This window comes from Oryx dammah, unplaced genomic scaffold, assembly GCF_014754425.2.
Source record: "Oryx dammah isolate SB20612 unplaced genomic scaffold, SCBI_Odam_1.1 HiC_scaffold_27, whole genome shotgun sequence".
Lineage (NCBI taxonomy): Eukaryota > Metazoa > Chordata > Mammalia > Artiodactyla > Bovidae > Oryx > Oryx dammah.
This window is the reverse complement of record NW_024070211.1, coordinates 117683306-117696029: the sequence shown is the minus strand read 5'-3', so window position 1 is coordinate 117696029 and position 12724 is coordinate 117683306. Positions and strand designations below refer to the sequence as shown.

General features: G+C 38.1%; 1 protein-coding gene across 4 annotated transcripts in view; it reads left to right on the top strand.

The window, feature by feature from the left end:
- Positions 1-12724, top strand: part of TTN (titin) — a 274747-nt gene that overhangs the window by 61614 nt on the left and 200409 nt on the right. For 2 of the 4 annotated variants that reach the window (XM_040227721.1, XM_040227720.1), the window contains 2 exons: positions 5308-8058; positions 8862-9140. In XM_040227721.1, the coding sequence (XP_040083655.1) occupies positions 5308-8058; positions 8862-9140 (3030 nt within the window). Of the gene's footprint in view, positions 4526-5307; positions 8059-8861; positions 9141-10913; positions 11478-12014; positions 12297-12395; positions 12675-12724 lie in introns of those variants that run through there. The other 2 variants (XM_040227719.1, XM_040227722.1) reach the window with 2 other exon arrangements.

Sequence of the window (12724 nt, the reverse complement as noted above, 5' to 3'; positions counted from 1 at the left end):
CCAGGAGAGACCCTAGAGAGATACTCCACACCCCCAGGAGAGACCCTAGAGAGATACTCCACCCCTTTAGGAGGGAAAACAGCTGAACAATTCTCTATTCCTGCTGGAGGACCAAACCCCACTGAAAACTTTAAAAGGCACCCATCCGAGCTAGGAAGGGAGGACAGTCTGTCGAGTGAGCATTTCCACACACCTACAGAAGACAGAAGCTCAGCCTATGAATTATGGCGTTCTGATTCCTTTGGCACACCCAGTGAAGCCGTTGAACCCAAAGACAATGAAATGCCTCCATCTTTTATTGAACCGCTGACCAAAAGGAAGATCTATGAAAACACAACCTTGGGCTTCATTGTTGAAGTTGAGGGCCTTCCAGTTCCCGGTGTGAAATGGTATCGAAATAAATCTTTGCTGGAGCCAGATGAAAGAATCAAAATAGAAAGGGTGGGTAATGTATGCTCTTTGGAAATTGCTAGCATTCAAAATGGAGACGGGGGAGAGTACATGTGCCATGCTGTGAACATCATAGGGGAAGCAAAGAGCTTTGCGCACGTGGACATTGTGCCCCAACAAGAGAGAGCAGTGGCACTCCCGCCTCCAGTAACACACCAGCATGTCATGGAGTTTGATCTGGAAAACACTGCGTCGAGGACCCCTTCTCCGCAGGAAATTGTCCTGGAAGTTGAATTAAGTGAAAAAGATGTTAAAGAATTTGAGAAGCAAGTGAAAATAGTCACAGTTCCTGAATTTACTCCTGATCATAAAAGCATGGTTGTGAGCCTAGATGTTCTCCCATTGAATTTAGCAGACCCAAGTATGGCTTCAAGGGAGGCAGAGGACAAAGATTTAAAAATCGACTTGGAAGTATTCGAAATGCCTCCTCGTTTTGTAATGCCGATTTGTGATTTTAGGATTCCAGAAAACTCAGATGCTGTGTTCAAATGTTCAGTCATAGGCGTCCCAACTCCCGAAGTAAAATGGTATAAAGAATACACGTGTCTTGAGCCAGATGACCTTAAATATGTGATTAGTGAGGAGAAGGGAAGTCACACCCTGAAGATTCGCAATGTTTGTCTTTCTGACAGCGCGACATACAGGTGCAGAGCTGTGAACAGCGTAGGAGAGGCGATCTGTCGGGGATTCCTCACCATGGGAGACTCCGAAATGTCGGCTCTGATGTCACAGAGAAGCAAAGTGACGTTAAGCAGTGTGAGGGAAGAGTTAGTCTTAAAGAGCAAATATGCAGACAGCTTTTTTGAATTTCAGGTGGTAGAAGGGCCTCCCAGGTTTATCAAAGGTATTTCTGACTGTTCTGCACCGTTAGGTACAGCAGCTTATTTCCAGTGTTTAGTCCGTGGCTCTCCAAGGCCCATGGTTTACTGGTACAAAGATGGGAAGTTAGTGCAAGGAGCAAGGTTCAGTGCCGAGGAAAGTGGCATAGGATTCCACAACCTGTTCATCACAAGCTTAGCAAAAGAGGACGAAGGTGAGTACAGGTGTGTAGCTACGAACAGATCGGGCATGGCTGAGGCCCGTGCTGTGCTCACCCTCATTTAAAGTTCTCCGTGCGATGTGTTAGTGCCTCCATGAAGATGGGAACTCATGAGTGCTTTCACTTTTTCCAGATTATGTAGATCTGATAAGTTTCCAAATACATCTGCTCTATTTGAACACATTGCTTTGAAAAAAATCCCTGGGGAAACACTTTCTCTATGTGCAAATCTCTTGTTTGTAACACATGTAAATATTCTGTTATCTAAACTGTGGGATCGTCACCTGTGTCATTCTGCTGTGAAGCATCAGCACTATTAAACATCTCCTTGGCTACCTCCTTGTTGCCACTTCTGCTTTACCTCCCTTCCTCCTCCATAAAGTGTCAGCAGCACGTACTCTCTTTTAGCAGATAAACTGTCTATGTAAACTGTGAAATGGAAGACCGTGTCAGATGGCCACACACACAAAGGGTAAGGTAAAATCTCTCTGCTCAGAGTAGAAGTCATTTTTGAGATAATAACCCTTTTTCATCCAAATTCATGCTTATTTACTCAGACTTTGAATACACCAAACAGCAATAGAAACCAGCTTTGCCCAGTTGGTAACTAATTCTATAATTTGTTTTACCTTGTAGTCTTAATATTTACTTTTAGCTCTTTAAAAAATATTTTCCTTATTAATATCCCTCCTCTTAAGCATTTTAACTTACTGGTGTTGAAGGGACCAATGGTGTTCTCTTGGTGGATAAAATTCACCTAGACATTTGCAGAATATGCAAGTATCTTTCCACTTTTGAAACTGTTTCATTTTCTCAAATTTTGAGATAACATTAGTATAAAAATGCAACATTAACTTGATACTTGCCTGGGATGAGGAAAGGATTACTGTATCTCATTTACATATAAATTTTAAGCTGTAGTACAATTTCAGAATCTTTAAAATTAGAAAAAGAAGGTGGGATACTTTTAATATTGAGGCAGTACGGTAATTTGTATTTCAGATTATATACAGATAGTAAGATAATTAGCTTTCCTGTCATTTTCCTGAATTTCATTTTTAAAGCTAACTAGAAATTAATAAGCATTCAAATTTAAGATATATCAACATATATGTTTCTAAAGTGACTCTTTTGGTTTTTCAAAATTATAATTATAGTAAATTCACCAAATCCTTAATGTACCTAGGTGCCACTGTGAACTAAATTTTCTCTCATATAAGATATAATAAATACAAAGAAATTTAGTTCTCCTGTATAAAAACAAAGGGTTAGCCCAAAAGACCTCAGAGGCAATCATTCAACTCTGATTGTGTGTCATTCTAGTCAGTAGTAACTTCTCTTAATATAATTCAGAATGCATTTTAGCTTTGCCACAGTTGACAAGAGGAATAATAGAATATAGTAATTAGATTGTGAAACTTTTCTTCTTCCAGCTCTATAAATTACTCACTATTATCTTATGGCTGTTTTCCACCCTGAGTTGAGCAATGTTTACATACCATGATCATATTAAATATACTAATTTTAATTGAATTGTAAAATATTAGTCATTTAAATTTTCAAAAGAATTCATATATCCAGTTGTGTTTATTATGTTTCTTTCATTTGTCACATTTTTTATTCCCACAGTGGGAATTCCCTAAAAGCCTTTCAAATTAAAGAAGAAACCTGAGAGTATATATAGGATCTAGACAGAGCAGTCAGGCTTATACCCCACCCTTCTCACTGCCCTGCAGAAGAACATTGGCTTTGCTTGCTTAGAGTCACCCATAACTTATCAATACAGATACACTGTTGTGGAACTATCATTTCTGTTTCAACCAATGAGCACACAATATCTGTGGTCATAATTATAGAGATGGTGTAATATGTCATAAATCCCTGAAATAAAAGTAACTCTACAGTTTAGAGACTTGGGGATTTATTCTAATCTTAATCACACAATGGATGTTTAAATAAGTTACAAATTCAAGTTATGACAAACAAGCACACTTTACCTGAGCGTTATACAGCATCACAATAATTCAAACTTGTTCTTAAAAAAGAAGAAGAAAAGTTTTATTGCCTTTTTGGATTGCAGAAAGAGCTGAAAACTATACTTTTATGCTTATAAAAAGGTGGGCTTTATTTGATTTTGCTCATTAGAATTCTCTTAGTCTCCAGAGCATTGAACTTGAGGATATTCAAAATAGAAATGACTGAGTAAAGAAAAATAAGCCTTGCCCACACTTGGCTTACTTATTGTTACAGATAATTAAATGGAATTTTTTATTTTCCAGCTCAATGGCATATGACTTAAAGCCTGAGATATTAATTTCTCTTATGCTAAATATAAAATTCACTGTACTACGCTTAGTAGAATCTAGACATAATTATTAGCTGTTACTATTGCATGTATTTTAACTACACCTTTCATGTTGCAGCGCTCCATTTAGTATCTTTTTATGGTTACTACACCATGTTTAGAAGAAAGGGAAAACACTGAAAATATTTCAACATGTTAGTGAGTAAGGGTATTTTCACTATATTGACATTCATTCCCTTTACAGATATTTTGGGAGTATAAATGAAGGGAAAGCTGACAGGAGTGATAACATTATAGATTAAATGTGAAGTTAAGTGGTCATTAGAATGTGAAATTAATCAATGTTTTTACAACTTACTAATTGAAATGATAAATAATTGAGTATTTAGAGATTATTTTTATCAATATATTTATAGCCAACAGACACTGGAGTCTTGCTCTTTACTGCTTATACATTTGTGTTAAGACATAAGACTGTTCTCTGTGACGCAAGTGGAGTGAACTAATACAATAGTCAAACTACTTTTAGGTAAAGTAATAAAACTGTTATTAACAGAGTTGTTCTACATGCCAAACAAATTCAATGAAAAGCTAATCTCTTGTTATCAAATTACATTTCTTTCATTCTGTTCATGAACCTTTAAAGAATATCTGTTATTCATTGCTTGTTTTTCTGTTCAATAAGACTGTATAGGTATTTCTTGTGCAATAAAATATAATCAAATTTTTAATGCTGGAGTTTTCTCTCATTTCTGATTCTCCCATTTTCTTAGCATAAGCCTCATTATAAAAGCTTTGCTGAAGTGATGTGGCAATTTACACAGGCAAAAGAAGCCCTGCGTTTCTAGTAACTGAAAACAGTGGTTCTCTTACAAATTCAGATGAACCATTTTCTGTAGCCACTTATTTTTAATAATGGTTTCAGTTTATAAGCAGTAACTAAAACATAGATGTTTTATTTTGGAAATAAACAGTCTTCAATTTGACAATGAAGATCATTCTTAAACTCAAGAAAATTCTAAATGTAAGAAATAATTATGGATCTTTTTAGCCATTTATTTAAATAGTCCTCAATTCTTTTTTATTTAATATTTAATATTAAATGGTATTAGTTACTTAATATTTATTGGAATTTTTAGTTGAAGAAATTTTAGTTAAAGAAAAATATTTGGATCCAGAATTCTTTTATTATAAATATTTAGCCAGCAGTTTTGCAAAGTTTAAAACTGAGACTATCACAAAGAAAAACTCATAAGAACATCTTTAAAATTTATAAACTCTAACACAAATGAAATGGATTGAAAGTTGCATCAGTACAGTATTTATAATCGTGTGATATAATAAGCTAAGGTTAAAATTTTAGAAATGTGCTTTTTGATAAATTAATCTCATGATAATTAACAATTTCAGGAATAAAGCAGAAGAAGACTGTCAATTGGTGTGTAATTCTTTGACTTCTTCATTTATTTAAGTAAAATTGATGGTAAAATAATAATCATTTTTTCCCATACAGAATTTTCTATTTCTCTTCTGTCTGCCGAAGAAGAAGGACCTCAAACCTCTAGCTGTGACCTTCAGTTATCTAATAGAAATGAAACACTCGAACCTTTGTCTGAACCTTCAGTTTATTCACCTAAATTTGATTCCAAAAAGGAGGGCAGTGCCCCAGTTTTCATCAGAGAAGTGCCAAATGCCGAAATAAGCATAGGGGGTGTGGCGAAGCTGTTTGTTACTGTCACTGGCATTCCCACACCTCAGATACAGTGGTTCTTCAATGGGGCAATGTTAACCCCTTCCGCTGACTACAAATTTGTGTTTGACGGTAATGATCACAGCTTAATCATTCTGTTCACCAAACTGGAGGATGAGGGAGAATATACATGTATTGCCAGTAATGAATACGGGCAGGCAACGTGTAGCGCGTATCTGAAAATAAATTCTGAAGCCGAGGGCCGTGAAGAACCAGAATCGGCAGAGGAGAAGTCTCTGGAAAAGCTCCAAGGGCCTTGTCCTCCTCACTTCCTTAAGGAGTTAAAAGCAGTGCACTGTGTGCAGGGCCTCCCTGCCATCTTTGAATACGTGGTACTCGGAGAGCCTGCACCCACTGTTCTGTGGTTCAAAGAAAACAAGCAACTTTGTACCAATGTTTATTACACTATCATTCGCAATCCTGATGGTTCCGGGACATTCATCGTCAACGATCCTCAGAAAGAAGATAGTGGTCTCTATGTCTGTAAAGCGGAGAATGTGTGGGGTGAGTCCACCTGTGCAGCAGAGCTGTTTGTGCTCCCGGAAGACATAGGCACGACTGATGCCGCCTGCAAAGCAGCGCCCACACCAGAGGCTCCAGAAGGTTTTCCACACACATCATTAAAGGACCCTGCACTTGAGATGGTTGACTCAGAGCAGGAAGTTGTGACTTTTGTAAAAGATGCCATTTTGAAAGCTTCTTTAATTGCAGAAGAAAAACAACAGTTTTCATATGAGCATGTGCTTAAAACCAATGAACTAAGTAGTCAAGTTACTTTAGAAGCTGAGCAACTGCAATCCACAGTCATGTTGGAACACCATATGCCCACTCCTGAAAGCACCAGAGAACTTTCCATCAGTGGCACTATTCATGTCCAGCCTATCAAGGAACTACCTCCCAATTTACAGCTGCAGATTACGCAGTCCCAGGACACCCTCCCCAGAGAAGATACTCTGATGTGTCAAGAGCCTGAGTCACAGGTAGTTCTATCAGATATGGAAAAAATCTTACCAAGTGCCATGTCCATAGAGGAAATTAGTTCGTCAACAGTTGAGTCTCTGCAAACTTTATTAGCTGAACCTGAAGAGAGTTATCCACAGCCATCAATAAAAGAAATACCAGCCCATTCATATCCAACCTCTGTGGCTGAGGAAGTACTTTTATCAAAAGACAAGACAGTGTCTGCAGTGGAAAGAAGGCCAAGAGAGACTTCTCAAAAGCAAGAGTCACAAAATGCTGTCTTCCTGAATCAGAGCTTAGCTGAGGGACACGCACAAAGTTTCCAGGCTCCTGATGTCACAGTCTCCAGGGTCCCTTCAGAACACACGTGCACAGAAAGTGAAATTTTGATGGAAAGTGTGGATCAACTGGATAGTGCAGGGCAAGATTTTGCAGCCAGGATTGAGGAAGGCCAGTCCTTAAGGTTTCCATTAGCATGTGAAGAAAAGCAGATACTGCTCAAGGAAGAGCATTCTGACACCTTGGCATTGCCCCTGAACCAAACCACGGAGTCTAAAAAGGAGCCTATGGCAGTAAATGGCGTGCAGGAGGTGCAGAGAAGTGATTTTCTTTTTAAGGAAAGTTTGCTTTCTGGTATTCCAGAAGAGCGGCGACTAAACCTGAAAACTCAGGTCCGCAGTGCTTTGCAAGCAGCAGTAGCCAGCAAGCAACTGAGTCTTTTCTCTGAATGGTTGAGAAACATTGAACAGGTGGAGGTCAAGGCCGTAGACTTTACCCAAGAGCCCAACTGCATTCTGTGCACCTATCTGATTACCTCAGTGAAATCTCTGACAGAAGAATTAACCATCACTATTAAAGGCATTGATCCTCAAATGGCTGACTTGAAAACTGAACTGAAGGAGGCATTGTGCTCTATATGTGAGGAAATGAACATTTTAACAGCTGAGGAGCCTGGAATTGAGAAAGGAGCTACAGTAGTCTTGCAGGAAGATGTTTCTTTTTCCAGTTCACAGAAGCTTGAAGCAATCACTGAACCAGACGCTGAATCGAAGTATCTTGTCGCGAAGGAAGAGATCAGTTATTTTAAGGTGGAGAGTCAGGTCAAAGCTGTGGGTACCACAACTGCTTCTGCTGCTGTTTATGATGAAAAACAGGATGAGATACCAAAACCATCAGAGGAAAAAGAAAAAGTCTCTGAAGGTGGTACTGAGGAGGTCGGTACAGTAGAGATACAGGAAGCTGAGGATGAGGAAGACAGGAAGCTCGGAGAGGATGGTCCTGTTGTACAGACGCCCTTGGTGGACACAACTGCCGAGGAAGGTGACATCATAAGCCTCACGTCATCCATAACAAACGCCAAAGAGGTGAATTGGTATTTTGAGAGTAAACTGGTCCCTTCAGATGAAAAGTTCAAGTGTTTACAGGATCAAAATACATATACGCTAGTAATCGACAGAGTAAATAGAGAAGAACATCAAGGGGAATATACATGCGAGGCCTTGAATGACAGTGGAAAAGCAACAACTTCAGCAAAACTCACTGTAGTCAAAAGAGGTTGGATTTTTAAGGATTCAGTGGATCAAGCTCTAACATTCACTGGGTTGTAGTGATTTAGGTTTCATCACTGAATTTTCACTTACCTGCCATTGCCAGAATTTATTTAGAGTAAAAATGAAATCACAGACATAATCATGGTTATTAACTCTTCTCCTTTTCCCTTACTGCCTTACTGGGTGGTACGTTATAGTTATACTGCTATTTATTTTAAAAAATAAATGTATTTTCGTATATTTCATAAAACTAATGTTTTCAGTCTATTTCTATATGAAAATAGTTTAATGATATGTAATCAAAAGTGTCAGTGAACACCTAGTTACCCTGAAATCATCAGGCTCATTCTTAAATTCAAAATAACCATGATTAATTGTCTATTTGTGTTTTTCACTTGATGTCTTTTTTTTTTTTTTGCTATTGTTTCACTACATCACTTTATTTAGTAGATCATGTTTCTTTCACGTTATTCTGAGTTTTCCTAGTCAGCATGGTATATTAAAAAAAATATATCATGTTGTTATGCATGTAAGCCAAAGCATCACATTTTTTTTCTACTTTATAAAGCATCACATTTTTCACAATTCACTGGAAAATAACAATTGAATATGTTGAAAGCTGCTCATTGTCTTCTTTTGCCTTCAATGATCTTTCTCATTTTCCAGTCACTTGTCTTAAACTGCTGCAATCCATCTCACCAGTTTCAACTGTTTTACTCCATTAACAGCAACAAAAGTTAGAAGGAAAAGAAAAATGTGAGGTGCCTAGTAAGGAGGCTTGCTAACAGCCTCTGCTTCCTTTTGCAGCTGCTCCAGTGATCAGGAGGAGAATTGAGCCCCTGGAAGTAGCCCTGGGCCACCTCGCCAAATTTACCTGTGAGATCCACAGCGCCCCCAATGTCCGCTTCCAGTGGTTCAAAGCTGGACGAGAAATCTATGAAAGTGACAAGTGTTCTATTCGGTCTGCAAATTATGTCACCACCCTGGAAATCCTGAGAACCCAGGTTGTTGACTGTGGCGAGTACACCTGCAAAGCTTCCAACGAGTATGGTAGTGTCAGCTGCACAGCCACACTGACTGTGACAGGTAAATGCCATACGCTGACACAGATGTCGTTCCATTTCATATTATTGCCTATTTTACTTTCATATAGGTGCAGGAAGTGTGTGTTCTACCAGCTGGAGAGACCAATATCCAACGTGGTAACAAAGTGGCTCCTGCAGAGCCTACGAGAGATGAGAAATTCTTGTTTACAGTCCTATTTCTGACAACAGTTAAAGAAAAAAAATAGCTTTTTATTTCAAGAGGATGTCAAGGAAGCATACAAGCAGTGACTCCTGATAGTTTGGTTTGGGTTTTTGTTTTGTTCTCTTTCTTTTCTTTAAATAGTCTGGCTTGCCCCTTAGTATAAAAAAATTTCAGGACACTTTGGTGCTGCTAAAAAATAAATGATGTCCCAATATATTTCATAAGTTGGAATCAATTAACCAATTAAGAACAGGAAAAAGCAAAACAAACAAAAAAAAAAGGGCAGAGCATAAGACTAAAGTTAAACAAATCCTAGTAAGAGATAGGGAGGTATTATAGGACTCCAAGCTAGGATTCTCATGCTAGGCTTTATTACTAATTCAAAAATAAGAATAACTACACAAATATTCTGTTCTTAGTTTCCTAATGACATACAGAATGACTGTTAAGTAGGTTACACTCAAGTGTCTGAATTCTCTTATTAGCAAAAAAGATTAGTAGCTTTCCTTTCTCTCCCTTCCTTCCCTCTCTGTCTCTCTTGCTTTCTTTCTACCATGGGAAAACGTGACTATGAGCTTATGAATTATGGTTTGGGATCAGGGGTAGCAATGACTTGTGCTGTTGACAGATGCCATGCACTAAATGCCAGGGTGGGCCTGTCCTTTGCTCTTCTTTTTCTTTTTGACGTTTAGTTGATTGCCATTTTACCTTGGTCTTCTTTTCCAATGAGAGCATGGAGGGGAAAGACAAATGCAGCACCTGTCATTGACTTGAAAAAGACGGGGTTACCCATAGGTTCCTCTCCTCCACAACTCTTCCATGTTGGAAACTCCACACCCCAGGCCCACAGTGACCCATTCAGTGGTTTTTGCTTTGTGATCAGAGAATATCTATGCCACCAAGTGCATGGCATTATTCTTAATGACACTTTGGGAAATTTCTTTATCCAAAATAGGCCTGTTCAGTAATGGAACTAACACTTGAGCTTCAAGTCACAGAGGAAAGAAGAAAGAGGAGTATTTTTTTTTTTTAACCAGAAAGAGAGATTCCTAAAGGCTTTCTTCCAAATGCGGAATGGACATAGAAAATTACTGCCACATATATTTTTACAAGTTTGAAATGATTTAGCAGATGCATTTATAGTTGAAACATGAAGGTTAGACTTTACAAAACTATTCAGACTTTTTCTATTACTCATTTAATATCCCTGCTCTTCAGAAAAGTCAAGAACATTTTCTTTATATTCCTTATACAGTCTTCCGATTTGCAGAATTAAAGTACCAGTTGAATTGCTTATCAGATAGTTCAAACAATTAATCAGCTAATAAAATGGACAGATCTTTAGCAATTGTAAGTTAATGTTGTGAAATAAAAGAAGAACAAATCTTCTTATATTTAAAGTTTAAAGTACTGTCTTGCTCTGCTATAAAAAAACATTCTCGTCCCTTTCCTTTGATGCATCTTTTCATCTTCTTAATACATTACCCTACTTTAAATAATGTCTCATGTCTATCTAAAGCTATAACTCATCTCTTCTCTTTCTTGGAATATGTAATTACAGCAGTAGCTTTGTGGGGACAAAATATAACACTGAAAACATTTCTCTTACAGAGGCATATCCACCAACCTTCTTCTCCAGACCTAAGTCCATAACGACTTTTGTGGGTAAGGGAGCCAAGTTTCTCTGCACAGTGACAGGCACTCCCGTGATTGAAACCATTTGGCAGAAAGATGGCGTGGCCCTCTCACCTTCCCCTACCTGCAAGATTTCAGATGTAGACAACAAACACATTTTAGAGCTCTCAAATCTTACAGTTCACGATAGAGGAGTTTACTCCTGTAAGGCTTCTAACAAGTTTGGAGCCGACACCTGCCAAGCTGAGTTGGACATAATTGACAAACCACATTTCATTAAAGAACTGGAGCCTGTACAATCAGCTATCAATAAGAAGATCCACCTTGAGGGCCAAGTAGATGAAGACAGAAAAGTCACAATTACGTGGAGCAAAAATGGGCAGAAGCTCCCCCCTGGGAAAGATTATAAGATCTATTTTGAAGATAAAATAGCATCACTTGAGATCCCTCTGGCCAAACTCAAAGATTCAGGAACCTATGTTTGTACAGCTTCCAATGAGGCTGGAAGCAGCTCCACTTCAGCGACAGTAACTATCAGAGGTAAGAAGTGTGTGAACAATGTTTCACTCCCTTCTCTGTAGAGATGCCTCAGTAGACAAATTGTTGACACACTGCAGTTGGCGCATTTTATGATGAAAATGATTGCATCTCAGCAATTGTTTTGGTTTGAGAAAATCCTGAAATTGTTTGATTTTATTTTTTTAGTCTTTTCCAGAATTCACTTCCTCTTGTTTGTTTCAAGCTGTCTGCCATTAACATAGCTTGCTTAAAACTACTTCTAAGAACTTTGAGTGTCTAGGCAATCCTTAAATCTCTTCTTTCATAAAATTGCTCTTTGTCTAAGTAGAACTTGTTTAGTTTTGTTTTTGTTTGTTTATTTTTTAAGTCAAAAGTCTGGGAAAGCATTTTGGAATCATAGAAATGTGGAAAGCTATTAAGTACACCACAACCTGTTCAGGAATTTCATGAAGATATTTTGTGTGTGTGTTGGGTGTCTTGTTATTGTGTGATGTCTACTTTGTGTGTGCTTTATGCTTCAGATATCTTTTCCTTTTCTTTTTTGTTAACTCCGTATAGAGCCACCATCCTTTGTGAAGAAGGTGGATCCTTCTTACTTAATGCTCCCAGGTGAATCAGCACGCCTCCATTGCAAGCTGAAAGGCTCACCTGTGATCCAGGTTACTTGGTTTAAAAATAACAAAGAACTTACTGAGAGTAACACAATCAGAATGTCTTTTGTCAATTCTGAGGCTGTCCTTGATATTACGGATGTAAAAGTTGAAGACAGCGGGACTTACTCGTGTGAAGCAGTGAATGACGTTGGCAGTGATAGTTGCAGTGCTGAAATAGTTGTCAAAGGTTTGTTGACTTGGTCATAGTCCATTGGTTTTTGAGAAAAGATTTTCTTTTTAACTGTTTGTAACACATAACTTATACAATACTTTCATGCTTTTGTAGAACCTCCTTCTTTCATCAGAACTCTTGAGCCAGCAGACATAGTGAGAGGAACAAATGCCCTCCTTCAGTGTGAAATTGCAGGCACTGGACCATTTGAAATTAGCTGGTTCAAGGACAAGAAGCAAATTCGAAGTAGTAAAAAGTACAGGTTGTTTTCTCAGAAGTCCACTGTGTCCCTGGAGATCTTTTCTTTTAATAGTGCGGACGTTGGTGACTATGAGTGTGTGGTTGCTAATGAAGTTGGGAAGTGTGGCTGTGTTGCAACCCACTTACTAAAAGGTTAGTGCTTGAAAATTTGATATCTCTTTAATAAACTGTCGAAATAGCTT